An 18,129-nucleotide genomic window follows, 5' to 3' on the forward strand; every position below is an offset into this window, starting at 1 on the left:
GTGCAAGTACCATGTACAATCGTCAAAATACCTACCTAAACTAGAAAAGCACTCTGAGAGTGCAGACCTGCGCTAAGGGTCATAGTTCCCCCATATTATGATTCATACCAAAATAGTAATCCTATATTTTTTGGATCAGTCTTTGATATTTTGTAGAACTTGTTGGAAAGTAGTCCTGCATTTTTTGTCCAAGTGCTCACACTTTTGTTTGCGGAGTTATATGCACAAATGGCGAACACGATCTTATCTCGTAATGTTAAAGAATCCTTTAAAAAATACCTGGATCCAGACGGTGATCCGGATCACCCCCAAAATGTAATCAGTTCTTCCATATCCCATTTCCGACAATTCCTGAACATTTTCATCCATATCCATTCAGAACTTTTTAAGTTATTTTGGACACAAACAGACAAAAAAACATAACCTCCGCTCTGCGCTTCTGCTCCGTAATAAGTACCTAGCTTACTAGGGTGCCGACTACTGTTGAAATTAAAACATCAAAACAATAATTAATGAAGTAATAGAGTAGCACCTCAGTTTTCAACAAACTGCAAAAATCTATGTCACTCTCTAACCCTGTTAAAATGCCTTTGTTATTTTTTATGGCATGTCTTAATGCACCTTATTCAGCCCCGACCTGTCAGTCTTGGTAGCATTCGTCTAACCCTAACCCTTTTTTGAAAAAATATTGTATACCGTATCGGTTATTGTTCAACCAAACATTGCACGTAACTTGCGTATCATCTCGCTTTGGTTTTGGAACAGAACGAAAACTGAAACCACTGTACTTAAGCTGAATGACGTATGCGGAGGGGGCGAAAAGTTAGTACCACTTGTAAAAGGGAAAAATAAAACACTATATAACTTTGACAACAAGTGACGGCATATATAGCGAGTAAACCTGCAAGGCATTAGGCGCATTCCACTGTCGAGGCCCCAGCGTGATCCAGGTCTTTTTTTTATGTCGATCTCTATCTAAGAAGTCATATTCATTACCTCAACAAAAGACATTTTGCTTTATTTCTGAAATGAACATTAATATTAATGACAAGCATGAATGTATATAGGATTTACAGTATCTGAAATAGGATTGAGCATCCTTGGTGGAGGTCTCCTCTGACTTCCATTATAGTTGTGCTTAAAAAAAACAATCTCTAGCCTGCGGACTTACTGATCTGTTGACTTTTCATTTGTCCCACATGTAGCATATACCAAAAAAATACAACCCGACACCAGGCTGAAAAACTAGTCCAGCCTTGGGCCTAATCAATAGAGAGAGGCTTTTTTGGACAATAATGTACTGAGACAGCTGAGGAATTTAGTGCATTTAGGGGACATCACATTATAGACAACGTCTGGATTTTAACCCAATAATCAAGCATTATTACAGAGCCTGCGTGGTCGGAACTACGGTACTTCATATTACCGGAATACATCAGACATAGCGTTCACACGTGTCACTCTTACGGCCTGCAGTCTGTTTTCTTACTTAAGAAGAATGACTATGCATCCGTTTGGAATCATAAAACCAGAAAGCGATTTCAAAGGCTCTCTTGAGTAATTTAAGTATTTTAACAGCGATCGCTCCAAGCTGAGCATGGGTGGGTTTGGCCGTCGAGTTGACGATCAAACTCAAAAGTCCTTGCACATGGCCACAAGAACCCAAATCACTTGCACTGCGGGACCACAGAGAGGAGCTGAATTCAGGCTAGAAAATAACATGCTGCATCACCCGTATATGCATATTCTCCTAAACCTTTTTGAAATTTGAAGCAAAGCTTTTAGAGCAGGCGTCTCAATCTCAACGTACCTGGGGGCCGCTGGAGCCAGAGTCGGGCTACGTGGCGGAATATGCCATATTAATAGTGTAACAATGTAACAATAATAGTGTAATAAGTAATAAGTGGTCTAATAATAGTGTAGCAATAGTAACAATGTAAGCGATTTTTTATTTTTTTGATTTTTTTTTACTAAACTAAGCATTTTCAAGCATAAAAATGGCTAAATGAAATAAAATACATAGGCGCTCAGAAGATGGTCAATGGTCTTTCACTTGTATAGTGCTTTTGCCACTGGTAGCACATTTACCTACTGATGACACAGCATCAGGAGCAACTGGGGGTCCCGTATTTTGCCCAAGGATACTTAGACATGCTCACGGGAGGATCTTCAGGTTGGGAGACGACCTGAGCCATGCCGCCCAAAGATGTTTTAAAAGATATGATGATATGTAGTATCCTACACTGGTCACTCAGAGTCAGCAATGTTACGTCGGTGGGAAAATTGTACTTTACAGGACAGGAAGTAAAAAATGAACACTCTTCCAATGCTAACATGAGTGAGTCCATATTATGTCTTATTTATGTCTAATATGTCTTATTTTATTTCATGATATCTACTATATTGAGTAATACCAGTATACAAGTAACTATAGGGGTGCTATTTCATGTTCAGAGGGCTCTAATAATGTCAGAAATGTTATTTAGAAGGTCATATAAAAGGTTTAAATTCTACAAAAATATTTAATTTAAAAAAAAAGGAATTGTACTTTGCTTAAATTCACTTATCACGGTCCGGTCTGGAACTGATTAATTGTAATTCATTCCAAAAGGTCAGATGCAAACCGAAACATACGAAAGCCGAGGATTTTTCTTCCCATAGGAAATCTTATAAATTCAATGATCCAGGCACACAAAAATATGAACAAAAATGCATTTTATGGAGAATAATTATTGTTTTACATGCAGAAAACAATGTGAAATAATTATAAATGACGCAGGATCTGAACTTATTGTTGATGCAGTACGGGACAAACTGGAAAGTTTGTTATGGGCAATTTTGTACGAAAGACGAGGCACAATTTTAGAAAAATCTTTTGATGAAAAACGAATCATACAGGAACTGGGGCCTACGGAAACCAAGGATTGACTGTATTCACTCCAGAATCACGTTTCAACAAGTGGCTACCCTACCAACAAACAAATACCACCTGAAGCTGTCAAGAACACGAGCTATGCTAGGGCAAGTGTTGATGAACATAAAACAAAAGTCTAAAAATAAAACACCGTGGGTCTCTTGAGTTGCCCATAGCTGTTATTATAGTAGTGGATATCGTCCTGTGTGTGTTTACTTACCTGTTACAGGTTGTGCTGTCATTTTGGTGCTTGTGCTGTGATTGTCTTCATGTTCTGTCGAGTGATGCCCCTCGTTATTTCACTGCAAGCTCAGTGTTGGGTATTGCTTGCTCTTTGCTGGGCGCACTTAGACTAAACTGTGATATCAAGTCGGGGTTACCCTTGCGCCTAAGTGTATTCTCCTAAAGCTGTCCTTGAATTTGAAACAAATCTTTTTGAGTGTCTTGACTCTGGTAGCGGCAGACACGAGTCCACAGTACGGGTTACGGTTTGCGTATGTAACGTGACAGTGACTGATGTTGTACATCGGTCGTTCTCGACCGCACCGACATCAACTCCAGACTGGCTGTCAAGTCCTGTTCCTAACACGCCGTGTTTTCTACTTTCTCCCTCCCCGCCGCTCGCATGAGATTTTTGTCACGAGCCAACACAGATGATAAATTGTTCAGCAACCTAAGCCTTTTGTTTTTGACGCTAGCGAGAAAAGGGTCACAAACATGAAACAAGTGTTATGGTGGAAAAGCGTTGCTTGCTTTGCAAAGCAAGCGTGCTTATAGAGAGAGTTGGGGGCTGGGGGTGTGTAAGGGGTGGGGTGGGGGGGGGGTAGAGATCCTTTCTTGATTGGATGCCCCTAAACAAATGAAGTCTTAGAGAGGTTAGCAAGGCCCTGGCAGCTGCCCCCTTCATACAAATATATCCTTTGTTTACCCTGATCTCTCCACTGAGCACCTTTAGAGGAAGAGCTTTCACCTGATTGGTGCACAAATGGAGGATCAGGCAATACAAACTGACATTTATCTTCCTTTGTGAAATACCACGGTAGCATTTTCGAGTGAGGGCCACAATCCAGCAACCTTAATCCCCTCTCAATGTAGCGTAGCATTTAATCAGACAGAGATAATTGCATTTTCACTTAATTGATGAAGTATCCAATAAGGTAAAATAAACTCAGCTATTCCGAGCGGTTTCAGCCGGGATGGAGTCAGTAGTTAAGGCAACTGCTGCCACATAAACAGATTGAACCTAGAAAAAAAATGCTTTCCAAACAAATGCATGTCTGGATCGGTCTCATTTGTCCAGGTGCCAATGCAATACAGTGGAACAAGTGCATGTAACCAGCCACGAAAGCTCATTAGAGAGGCTGCGGCGCCGCGATGTAGCTAACAGCCAAGCTGCAGGTTACACACTCTGGCATTTATGGGACAAAAAAGGCAACAGATGCTAAAAAATTGGATATTATTATTATTCACTGCTGCTTGTGGTTGAGAACAGAGGAGCAGCTGGCAGTCTGGTTAGGATATACGCCACTCTGCTGCAACACTTGGCCAGGCGCAGCAGGAAGGGCGAGTGCGTTTCTATACGTTCACTTTCTGTTGAGCTCTTTGTGGCGTCACTCAGCCGGTCGTTTAATTGCATCCACGCACAGCTGATTTCTTTGTATTATTTTTTAAAAGAAAATGTGTTTTCTGAGCTCCTGTATTATGATGCAACACAGGACATGAATGGAGGACTCACGCTGACTGTGTTCACAAAAAATAAATAAATGCAGATCCATATTTTGCTGGGCAGTTGTCAGATTGTGTTAGTTTTGTTTATGTGCGTTCGCTCATTTGGAGTATTGGAAGAACCTCCAACTGACGTGACCTTTTTTTTCTTTTTTTTTTTTAGCCTACAACCAAACCAACAGATAAGGATTACTTCAATTCAAAGTTACAATACCAAAAACGAAGGGCAAAGTGTTTTTTTCTTTTCTTTTTTTAAAGAGCTGGGATTGATTGGTCTTGATTTAACAATGTTTTTGTCACATTGGCTCTGCTAATAATAATCCAAAAAATCTGAAAATCTTCATGTATGCAGTGGAAGCTTGGTTAGCATCTGCCCCGGTTAGCGTGTTTTTCGATTAACGGCGAAAATTGACGCCAACTTTTACCCTCGGTTTGCGCACATTTTGCAGTTAGCGTACAATATGGCACACGTCTGGTTGTGGTATTAATGCACTGCGTGAGTGTTCGTGTCCTTATTAGCATCCTTAGCTTGCTAACAAAATGGCAACCAGAACTATGTCGCCCGTCTTTGATGTCGTCGGTTGCTGACTGTCAAACATGGCAAAACAAAACCCATTTTTATAGTTTTACAATTATAGTTTTACATGCAGAAAACAATTCTAAATGATGGATGAAAGGGAAAAATGAACATTTAAGGTTAGTTTCACCTTCATTGAAGACATGACTGTTCAGTCGCAAGACTGGCCAAACTATGAAAAAAGTGCAACTTATAGTCTATATGGTGTGTATATAGTATAGTGTAATATATATACAATTACAAACTGATATAACAATACTAATATTGTTGCTAAGTAAGGTAAACAAAATATTAGAAACACGTCCGTCTTAGTTTGAGGCAACGCAGCTTTGAAGCTGGTTGTTTTTGTCAAAGCTGGTGAATTACACCAAGTGTACCTAATGCTGTTGAACTGACGTGAGCAGACCACGAAAGACTATAAAGACGCTGCCATCGCTCCTGTCTTCCATGTTACACTGCCAGCCGGGCTCCACATTGATTGATTTCTCTTTCCACACCCTCAGGGTTCAGTCGGGCCGCCCTGCCATTTGGCTTAGTACGGAGAGAGCTGTCTTGTGAGGGTTACCCCATCGATCTGCGCTGCCCAGGAAGTGATGTCATAACGATCGAAAGCGCCAACTACGGGCGGACAGATGACAAGATCTGCGACGCCGACCCTTTCCAGATGGAAAACATCAACTGTTACCTTCCAGAAGCCTACAAGATCATGGCACAAAGGTAAAGTAACACCATGGAGTCTGTACTGGATGTCCTAGTAGATATATTGAATTATCCTTTGCCTGGTTGCCCCGAGTAACCACCTCTGGATTGCTGTCAACTGGTGGTTTTTTGGAAAGTTGCCCCTTTTTGGCTTACTTTTTTTTTTCCAAATCCCTCTGCTTTTCTTGCCTTTAGAGGAAAATCAACGCGGTCGCAGCCCAATTGATTGGCTCCATCGAAAATAGACACACTCAATATAGCTGTGGAGTGGGAGGAGGGGGATGGGAGAAGGCAGTGGGATCCCGTCAGCATCAATAACCTGCTAAGAAAGTAATATTCTACATTTACTGTTTAAGGTAATGCTAACAATCTGCATTCATCTGTATCAACGCCTGCAATGGGTGATACATTCAGTGTGCAACGTAAACTCCTCCATCACTGTTAGCTATCAGTTGCCTTGTCAGCACATTTATTTCTCATTCTGTATTCTGTATTCTGTGTGTGTGCAGCTGCATGCATGAAAAAAGCAAAAATAAGCAACACAGCCAGGATACAGCAACTTCTGGGTGGCAGTGGCGGTTTGATCCTCCCTCCCTCTACCCAGTCACTGTTGTCGTGCCCCTGGGCAAGACACTTCACCCACCTTGTTTTGGCTACAGATGTAGTTTACCACCACCAGCGTGGGACTGAGGAGTGAATGAATAATAGGTTCACTTCACTTTGAAGCGCTATATGAAATCTAATCCATTATTATTATTATTATTTTGGCCTACAGTAATCCCTCGTTTATTGTGGTTAATTGGTTCTAGACCCGAGTGTGATAAGAAGGATTCCTTATTAACTGAATATTTTTTTTAGTTAGAGCATAGGAAACCTGTTTACGACCTTCCAAATATGGTTTTTAACATTATTAGAGCCCTCTAGACATGAAATAACACCCCTATGGTCCCCTTTACCATCCTATTACCCAATATAGTAGACATAATACAAGAAAATAAGACATATCAAAAATAAATAAGACCTGGGGTTGTGTGTGTTGCTATAAATGTGTTCTGGTGCTAAGCTAGGTGAGTTGGGGGCGGACAGGAAGTAATGTTGGGGGTTCAGAGTTGAGTTTTAGCTCAATTCAAAGTGCGAAGTGGCAAGGGATTGTTTTATAGATTTTCTACTGAGCTCATGATGCAAAAACCCCACTACAGTGGATCCCCACAGATTCGCAATCCAGCAAATTTGCAGAAATAACATGTCATTCACCATAAGTTGACATAATAACTTAATAAATATGTGATAATACAGGTAAAATGCACACATGCATACATCTACCACTGCTAAGAAAAGCCCACAAGTCTTAGGGCGCTCTTGAACGCACCATGGTTGTGTGATGCTTCGGTTATGTTAGCACTAACGTAATATGTGATAGTAAATCCTTACTGGAATTACAACAGGGAAGCAGTGTGGATTCTGCAGGTGCAGCTTCTGTAGCCTGCCAGCCTGATGGCCAAGTTAAAGGCTGCGCCGTGACTTTGTTTCCATCTGTTGGTGGATCAGCTTACATTGTCATTGATTAGTGATGCGTATCTACACATTTTGTACTTTAAATGTGTTTAAAAGGTGCGTGAGGCATATTTGGGGCTTAAACGTGGATTGTGTCACAAGTGAAGGTCCAGGTCCAGGTTCCTCTCTTAGGTCCAAGAGAATCACTGAAAGATCTTGAGATTCCGAGAGAGTGAAATCTGCAAGGCTGCGCTCCATGTTTTCTTCCATTTTCACTTCCTTTAGGTGTTATGTCCAGGTGTCCTAATACTTTTTTTCCCATATAGTGCAAATACCAAGCATGGTCTAGTGTGGAATTGAACATGTGGCGTGTCCATATGCTCCTGTAGACTTCCTCTGCCACCACTGTAAATACGAGTCCTTAAACATGAGAGCAGTTGTCACACCGGGATGTCGTCCGAGCCAAAGTGCGCAGCATAGAATGACATATGAATGCCACCGAGAGATATTGGATGGTAGAAGAGCGTCAGCAACTTTGGCAAGCCGCCTTGGGAAATGAAGAAGAAGAAACAATGAAATAAAACAGCAGAGCCCTTGTATGCAGGGGGCTTATTGTCAAGCCCTGTTTGATGAAGTCAGATAGCTGACTCACATTGCCTGTCTTGAAAGGCTGCCGCCTGCCCGCTCGCTGCTTGTGGCTGTGCGCCTTACGCAGGGCTCCACCTCGTCGCTCGGACAAAAGAAATAGTCCACTGAAGCACAAATCCTGCCCAACAGGAACCGTCTGAGAACAAATGCGGAACAGCGTTGCTGAGATATGCTCAGCCAGGAGCAATCGAGTTCAGGTCGTAAACACATCCCGAGAGTTCAACTACTTTTCAGCATGGAAGTGACCACATTTGTCTTGTAAGACAGTGGCTCTCAACTGGTTGGGACACACGGGACACACCATCAACTTGCCGAAATTGTCCGACTCAGATTTCTCTCATATTTACAGTATTAAAAAGACAGTGCAGTTTGAATTTGAGGTAGTGCAAGATAACACAGTGTGCACAAAATGTGTTGGCAGACAGATAGCAGGTCCTCATCTCAGAGCCTTTCCTTTGAAGCACTGTAGAACTGACACACATGAATAAATTATGCCAATTATAACTTGCATAAGATATACAATGATTTCTTGTTGGCTTTTCAACATAAAATAAAATGCATTTCAAAATAATGACGAGGTTGATGCTAATTTACGTTGATAATTCCATATACACTTTCTGAGGCTCAACAACAGACACGACTGACACATTCAACATCTTAATGGCAGTGGACTACTAACACGTGTTGGTCTTCTATGACGAATTTCAAACAGCACTAACAGAGCACTGTCGCCACCTACCGTTTGTGCTGTAATATGGTTGTTCGTGCTCTTTGTTTGTGAGCTATTACAGGTTATTTTATAGGTCAATGGAAGTCACCTTCAACTTTGCTAACTCAAAAAGTACGACAGCACATTGCACAAAAGAGCACAAACGTAGCACAAACTGGGACTATTTTCATTTCATTTCATGAATCTATCAAATAGTCTGTAATAACTTGCGAATGAAAAGAGCACAAATGACCATCTTAACGGCCACAAAACAACAGTTTGACCAGAATTTTGCTTGGGTTAGGGGGACAACTTCACGCAGGTACTGAAAACGAATCCCACCAGTTGAGAATCAGTGCTCTTTTTTTTGGGGGGGGGGGGGGGGTTATGCAGAAAGAGCCTATAAGGGAGTGTGAATGCCGTCTGCCGACCCAAATAGGCAGTCCAAGACCGCGTGAGAAATGGGTCTCGGCCCGCCTGCAATCTCATGGGTTATATTTTGCCGCATAATTGAACCCGAGTACAGTGATGCTATTTTAAACGTAGTCACAAAACATCCCGTGTCTCTCGAGTAGATCAAACCTAGAAGTAGAAGAAGAAGCATAACACAAATATTTAGCATTTGAATAGAAAACTCAGGTTTTCTCACAAGGCACAGTTTTTACTATTTCACAAATTCCTGAAGCGTATGCAAAGTATTAGATTCCACTACTGAACATGTGTGATTCATGCTGCTGTTTGCCTTTTTTCTTTAACTGACTGCCATATTGAATATCTAAAAGCAGTGTTGGTGTGAGCAAAGCCAAAACTATCCCTTGTCAATACAGAAAATAAATAAATAACAATCCAAGGAGAGCTTGGCAAGCCACCGCATTCACACACATCGATTTGACTTCCAAACTAAAAAAGAAGGTGAATTTTTAGTCTTGTAAAGTGACCTGTCAAATAAAAACCTAATCATTTGACCGTGGCGTCCGTGATCACGCCCGCATATCCCAGCCAGGTGTGGTCAGGAAGCGAGGGGAATTGGAACGAGGCTCCGCCATGTTTGATAGATCCCGTTGGCACTCCTGTCATTTGGGCGTATTCCATCCATGCGCTCACTGATAAAATGAAAATAGCCTTTGGACTGCTGTGGCTCAATTAGAACGTTCATTCACCTGCAAGCAATTAGTGGACTCAGGTGGCAGATCATCTCGACACCGTCCCCAGCAGATGTGAAGCTGCATGGGAGGATCGTTTCATATCGTGAATATTTGAACACACATAATATCACAGAAACATAAACAGCAGTAGTATAATTATGGGATTTTGATTACAAAGTTGAACATTCTGAACACAAATATTGTGTATTTATGTGTTGATGATTTTGGTGATAATATGTTAATAATTACCATCAAAGTATTGCTTTCCAGGAACAGGTACGATTATGGTAAAGCCAATAAGGATGATAATAGATAAAATAGATTATAAGAGAAATTATGAGCGCTCTTCTCCAAATCTCTGCCTGGTCAGTCTCATTTGCCAACAGTCGAACTGGAATGAGACAAGGAGCTGTCTGACCACTTTATGGCAAATGAAGAAGCAGAAAAAAATGAAAATAGGACTGGAAATGGTCCACAAAGTCATAGAAATTGCAGGAATACAACATGACAGAAGGTGTCTGCTATCAGCCTCCTCGCAAGTAGTCAATGACAGTGGCAACCTTGTGTAAGATGATCTGAACGACTCTAGATATGATTGGAAATAGTTTACATAGTCAGAGAAATTGCAGTAATGCAGCAGAATAGAAGGTGTCAGTTAATCAATGTGATCAGTGTGATTACTATTTTTCCACGTGATTACGTGACCTTATCATTTCCCCATGTATTCAACCAGAAGAGAGTGCATATGGAATGCAGGAAGTGAACAAATGTATTGCAATTGATGTAAAACGGATGAAGGGTAGTTTTTAAATAAGCTTTGCTTCTTCCAACCCTTTTTGGGCATGCGGACCTGTGAATTGTAATATGTGATGTATTGTTTAAATAAATCCAACCATTACCATTATCATCACCCGTCTCGCAAGTAATTAATTACAGTGGCAACCTTGGGCAAAATAAATAATCATAACTACTCCAAATAAGACTGGAAATAGTCCACAAGGCAGATACATTACAAGAATGCAGCAGAATAGAATGAGTCCTGTAATTAATGCGATCACCCATCTTGCAAGTAAGTTGTGACAGTTTCAGCTTTGCACAAAATACTGCATACCATCGGAATGACTCCAACGATGACTGGAAATAGTCCACAAAGTCATAGAAATTGTAGACGTACAGCAGAATAGAACGTGTCAGGTATTTAATATGATTGCTCACGCAATTAATGACAGTGGCAACCTTGTACAAAATAAATAATCAGAACAACTCCTGATAGGACTGGAAATGGTCCACAAAGTCAGAGAAACCGCAGTCATACAGCAGAATAGATGGTGTCGTGTAATCAGTGTGGTCACCCGTCTCGCAAGTGATTAATGAAAATGGCAAAATAAATAATCACAACTACTCCAAATAAGACTCGTACAAAATGAATCATCAGAACGGCTCCAAACAAGATTGGAAATAGTCTATAAAGTCAGATAAATTGCAGGAATGCTGCGGAATGTGAATAATGCAATCACTTTTTCAAGTCATTAAGGACAGGAAAAACCTTGCACAAAATAATCTCCAGATAAGCTTGGAAGTAATCCACCATGTCATAGAAATTGTGTTTTTATATAGCAAAATAGCAGGTGTCGTGTCCGTAATTAATGTGAGCTCCCCTCTTGCAAGTATTCATGACAGCGGCGATCTTTTTAGAAAAATGTACCATCAGAGCCACTCCAGATACGACTGGAAATAGTCCACAAAGTCAGACAAATTGTAGTAACACGGCTGAATAGAAAGTGTCATGTAATTAATGCGACCTCTTTCTCACAAGTATTCAGCGGCAACCATGCACTAAATAAGTCATCAGAACGACTCCAGGTAGGACTGGAAATGGTCCACAGAATCAGAGAAATTGCAGTAATGCAGAATAGAAGGTGTCGTGTAATTAATGAGCTCACACCTCTTCAAAAGGTGATCGATAGCATTCCCACTAACTTTAACTGCGTCATCAGAGCAATTGCACTCATCCTCTTCTTTTTGTGTGTGGTTTTTTTTAAGTGTTGAAGTGTGAACATTCTGTAGTAACTTCCGGAAGAGGCAAAAAAAAAAAAGCAGCTCTTCATGGCCTCCTAATGGTTCCTTTGTATCAAGATGACCTTTTCCCCCACCCAGCATTTCCAATAGTCCCAGACAAAGCAGGGGGGAATCTAATCACCTCTAATCAGACGATGAAGAACACAAATTGGGGCTGGAAAAGTTCCCACAAGAAATGCGAAGCTATCTTTGGCGAATCGCGATGCAGCTTTTTATAGATGTGTGAATTGAAAAGTTCCCTCACCGGCGCGACTCATTCTTTAATACGCTTTTGCCACACGTTAGAAGGTCAGCCCATCAGGGCTCATCTCACAGAGCATTTTTGGTTTAATTTTAGTCGAACGGCATCTCTGGTTCAGGTGTTTGGCGGTTTACACCCTCAGTCGCTTGACATTAATACACATCCCGATTGAAGCGCATGAGGATACACAATACCGATAAGTGGCTTCCATTGATTGATTTGTTTTTGACTCACGAGCTTCATTGCAAGCATTCGATAGCGAGGGCATTGATCTCTGCGCTCTAACACGGCCGAGTCGTGCCATGCAGGCACATCATCGCTTTTCCAAGCCGTGTATCGTTCACAAAAATGATCAATGCTGATAGCTCTCTAATAGATGAGGTGAAAGTCATCAGTGCGAGTGTAAGACGCTTACAGCCTGGACTGACGTGAAAATCGTAAATAATAATCATGAAAAGGAACATTGCCGTTCAATAATGAAACATTTGTTGTATTAACATTCATAGCCTGAATGCTGGGTATTGTTTATACTGGACGGAACAAAAAGGTATACAGTAATCGCTGGTTTATCACGGTTGTTTCCAGACTCATTCGTTTATTTTCTATGCCGCTTAATCCTCACAAGGGTCGAGGAGGTATGCTGGAGCCTATCCCAGCTGACTTTTGGGCGAGAGGGTACACCCTGGACTGGTTGCCAGCCAATCACAGGGCACATATAGACAAACAACCAATCCCCCTCGCATTCATACCCATGGACGATTTGGAGCCTCCAGTTAACCTAACATGCATGTTTTTGGAATGTGGGAGGAAACCAGAGTACCCGGTGAAAACCCACGGACCCACGGGGAGAACATGCAAACTTCACACAGAGATGTCCAACGAAGATTCAAAGCCAGATCTTCCAGATCGCTTGAGTGTGTGGCCAACATGCTAACCACGCAAATATTTTTGTGCTTGGAGCATAGAAAACCTGTTTACGACCTTCTAAATAAGAGTTTTAACATAACAGGAGCGCCCGAGACATGATATAACACCCCTATAGTCACCTTTACACTTGTATTATCCAATATAGTAGTAATAAGACAGAATTAGACATATAAGACACAAATAAAACACTCACACATTAGGGAGAGTTTCTTTTTGTTCATATTTTTACTTACTTCCTGTTCTGTAAAGTACGTCCTGCGGTGGCTACTGTCTCATCAGTGTCACATTACTGACACCTAGTGACCGGTGTAGAATACTACATATCATAACAACGTCTTTGAATACTTCTGAATGCTTTATATTTGTATTGTACTTCATTTAGCCATTTTTATTCTTGATTTATGCTTAATTTTGGCAGAAATACACAAGAGTCCATATTTTTTTAGCAATGATAGGCCGCATTCAACCACGAAACAGCAAGTATTTAGTAATGAATATATTTTTGATAGAGTGAAGCCGTGCAATTCAAAGCGGGACGTGATTATTGTAACCATCTATACGGTATCGGTACCTCGGTTTTTGTGAGTAATCCTGACCACCAGGTCCGACCAAAATCGAATTGTACGAAAACCGAATCAATTTTTCCCGTAAGAAATAATGTACATCCAAATAATCCCAAATATATGAACAAAAAACACATTTAATAGAGAATAATTCCAGTTTTGCATGCAGTAAATAATGCAAAATGCTTAAATGAAAATTTACTATCACTTTTACTTTGAGGAAGGGAGGGGCGACGTACCTTCGTACTTTGCTACGAGAGTTATTTTGCAGCCGTACTCAAAAAAAAAAATCACAGAGACTGAGTCACCAATACGTGGGATGCTTTGTTTGGGCGCTCGATTCTGCGGAATGATACGTGGGTAAACACACTAATTTGTTACGCGCAACTGGGGAAACATTTGGGTGAAAATTTCCATCGAAAACCAAATCATACCAAAAGTGGGCCGCACAAAAACCGAGCTACCACTCTTGTCAATCAATGTAAGGCAGTGGTGGCGCTTAAATGATAGCGCTCGCGCTATTTATATCGGTGACCGCGGTGCACGCACGGCTCTCTGAGGAGCTCCGTTGTTGCCGCTTGACAGCGCAGCGCCTTGTTCCTCTCCGGCGTACGCACGGCGAGGGTTTTATTTAAAGCGCGGCGGATAAACATTTCATAAAGATCCACATGCAGCCCGGCTGTTGCAGAGGGGCGTGCACAAGTTCATGAGCCATGAAACTGCTCCTCGCTCAACACTTTATTGATGATGATGGCCTCAACTCCAAGCATTTTAGCACTCGTCTTGTTATTCTCAGCGGGCAAACGTCTGCTAATACCAATAAAAGATCACTCATGGGCTCAATATTATTCATTAAGGAGACATGTTGAGGAGATTGAAGTCGGTGGGTGCGGCATTCGTCTTAGCTTAATGCAAATAAAGCGTTGAGGCCGCGTCAACAGTCAAACGCTATCAGTTTTGCCGTGCCTTGCCCCCTTTAACAGCAATGAATTAGCCACATTTATTGTCGTTTAAGATAGCACACAATAACTTTCAGTACGGTGTCGTGTGGGATTTCTTCAAGGCCGGGTTTCAGCGAGCATCAAAGTGTTACGTTTCAGTGTGTTTTCCCTTTTTTGTGCAACAGACAAATCTATCCATCGACTGGGGATCAAACCAGCAACCTAAAAGTTAGAGGGCAAACAAAAAAAAAAAAAACCCGGGAAGAATTGGAAATGTTGGAATGTAAACCTGGAGAAGGATTGTTGGCATGAATAATATGTCGAACGATTACACGAGGGTTGAGGATCGAACCAACAACCATTGGGTGAGCAAATGTGTATAAAATGATTCCCCACCAGTATAATGGAGCTTTTATGACGTTGTGGTTTTTTGACCTAATATGATCCAGTGTATTATTTCAAATAATGTTAAAAACAACAATGCTGATTCTCTGCTTCTAACAATGTTTTTTTTTTTTTTTTTTTTTTTACGATTTCCCCCTAAAATGTGCCTGTCAATAAATGAAATGTGTCATTAATCGTGAAGAGCGGATGTGAGTCAGACGCTATTCGCCATGTTGCAGAGGTAAATACATATAAACACAAGCACATGACAGTAATTACACCTTCCTAGACGGTCTTCCCCGGATATCGGGTCAGGCTTAAGTTGAAAGCAGGATGCTAATGGTTATTTCCTAACAGGCTATTTCCTGCAACGTTATTGGGCCACCCAATAGTGTGCAGTGTGTGTGCTGCATGGCATGATTTGTGTTTTTTTAGTGCCGGCCCTGGAAATGATTTTATTGTCTCCGATCAACAGGCAGACTCTTGAGAGGCCCGTCTGCTTTGATAATTGCGCATCGGACCTCATCAGCATTTCAGATGAAATGGAGCTAGACAGGTCACTTTGAGTTTAAGAGATGCTAATTTGATTGAAATTCAAACTGGGAGCACCGGGAAGTAGACGGCGCCATTTCTGTTAAGCCCCCCCTTCTCTCCTGTGGTTGCACCGCGATTGTTTTTCATCTGCGCTGACTTGGTGACTTCCAAATGGCCTCTTAGGGCTTTTGGAGGATGGTCATAACATAATCCATCCAATTCGCAGGTGTGCCATATCAATATGCTGATCAGACAGCGTGATTATTAGGCTGTCCACAATAAAAGGCCACTCCACCGTGCGCAGTTTTACTGCATTTGGCCTCTGATCTTTGAGTTCAGCTGTTGAGTGGAGTGCAATCATGACATTAAATAGAAACAAAAATACAATTTTGGAGGAAAATAATGTAATAAGACATGCAATAAAAGTGTCAAGCTCCACCCATTAGGGCAGGGGTGTCCACACTTTTTTTTATTGGCCCGAGGCACATTGTAAAAATATAATTGAACAAGAAAACTGGAAAAAAAAAAAAAAAAAAAAAAAAAAAACAACAACAACAAAGTTCTAATATTATGGGAATAAAGTCATTATAATAAAGTCTTAATATTATGAGAAGAAAATGTACAAGAAGAAATTTGAAATAGTTGAGAAATAAAAAAAAACCTGTAATTTTAAAAATAAATGTAAAAATGTATGTAAATTAAAATTTAGAGAAAAAAGTTGTATTCAAATGAGAACATTTTTTTAATGAGAATGAAGTCAGAATATTACGAGGGAAAATAAGGTCATTTTAGTATATTTTGAAAAATATCTTACTTTTTAAAGTCACAATATTATGAGGAACAAACATGAATAAAATAAAGTTGGAATTTTTGGAAAATTATACTGGAGGGAAAGTTATAATATTATGGAAATAAAGTCATAATATTACAAGAATAAAATCTATTAATGACAGATGAGTTTAAATATTTTGAACATTTTTAACAGTTGAAAAAAAAATAATAAAAAAATACAGCGAGTCGATACTAACAGGCTTTTCCACACAGTCTCACACAGTTGAGAAATACAGTTTGAATACAATGAGAAGACAATTTAGAAGGTTGAAATAGTTGGAAAATATAAAAACAGACACAAAAAACAGCTGTGATTTTACAAGAATAAAGTCAAAATATGAACTTATTCAATGCCAAAGACCCGAACGCCCGATCCCAACAACGTATGCATACGTCTTTTATCTTCTTTTGCGCCAGAGGCAAAAAGAGGTGATGACACAACTCTCCACTGATGCATTTCACTTTCAGAGCAATTTTAAGCCATAAAAACGGCCACAAGGTGACAGAAGTGCATTTGATAAGAGCTCGACGGGGATCATGTAGACATAAAAATCACACGTGACAGGAAGGAGGAAGTGAGAGAGTGAGGACGAGTGTAGCGTGCAGAAGGTTACACATCGTAGGGAAATTTTTGCGTGTGCATGCACACGCACACACATCCAAATGTGAAAATTATACATAGTACATGGTGTATTTGTAAATAAATTGTTATTTTGATTTAAAACAAAAGCAAAAAAAAAATATTTGTGTGAAAGTGAAGGTTATGCTTGAAACATATCTTTTCACAAAAGCTGGTTTTCTCCCTTTTTAGTTGGGAACTGATATTTTCCTGTTTTTTTTCTTGAAATACGTATACAGTATGTAAGTTCTTACAAAATATCCAATGGGCCCTTGCATCCTTTCATTTTCCACGATGTGGCTCTCAGTGGGGAAAGTTTGGACACCCCTGATGTCGTTCATTTCTGTTTGCAATATCAAACATTTCCCCCTTAAAATGAGTTTTCATTCTCCAGACAGTTCTTCCTCTTCTTCTTCTTCAGTCTGGACTTGTTTTCCTCTTTGCTTCCAGACATTCCTCAATTTTCAAGTGTACTTTGGGCTGAAAATGCCCCTTATGCAAGGCGGATACACGTCAGTGTTGGGGATATCGTGTCAAGCCAGGCTTTTAAGTGCTCTAATGACAGTTTGAAGCATTTTCTCACTTAAGGTAATGAGGTGCAGGCCACAAAGGCTGACTGGCGATGTAATGCCATTGTCAGTACCCCGCCTCCAGCCCCAGCCACAATGCCAAAGGCCGCTGAGGACTTAATTGAAAGTGTAACGGCGCTACTTTGAGCCAAAACACAAGGCCCACTCTTCCAAACCACTGACCCTCCCCCCTCCTGCACACACACGGACTTCCTTCCTTTATAATTGTAGTTAGATTTAGGCCATTACGTCTCTGTCCAATTATTCCTCCGACATGCTTTATGACGGCGGTGAAAAAGGTTAAATTGCATGTGGATCTGCGCTATCAGGAGAGGCATCACTTACACCTTGTTGGCACCTCATCACACTCGTACTTGGCAGCGCCCACCAGATAAAGGTTTGCACGCCATGCAAGAGGCTTTTTTCTTGTTGTTGGTGTGATGGAAGATTTTCAGTCTTCGCGGATGTGGACGCGAGCAGACTCGTGATGGGGCTCGTTACGTCGTTCACTTTGCGGTTTTAGGTCCTGT

At 40.8% G+C, this 18,129-nt stretch overlaps 1 protein-coding gene across 20 annotated transcripts in view; it reads left to right on the forward strand.

The window, feature by feature from the left end:
- adgrl2a (adhesion G protein-coupled receptor L2a) overlaps positions 1-18,129 on the forward strand; it is a 154,992-nt gene that overhangs the window by 56,639 nt on the left and 80,224 nt on the right. For all 20 annotated transcript variants that reach the window (XM_054790269.1, XM_054790270.1, XM_054790276.1 and 17 more), the window contains exon 3: positions 5,720-5,933. In XM_054790269.1, the coding sequence (XP_054646244.1) occupies positions 5,720-5,933 (214 nt within the window). The remainder of the gene's footprint in view (positions 1-5,719; positions 5,934-18,129) is intronic.

Source organism: Dunckerocampus dactyliophorus, chromosome 10 (genome assembly GCF_027744805.1).
Source record: "Dunckerocampus dactyliophorus isolate RoL2022-P2 chromosome 10, RoL_Ddac_1.1, whole genome shotgun sequence".
In the NCBI taxonomy this organism is placed as follows: Eukaryota; Metazoa; Chordata; class Actinopteri; order Syngnathiformes; family Syngnathidae; genus Dunckerocampus; species Dunckerocampus dactyliophorus.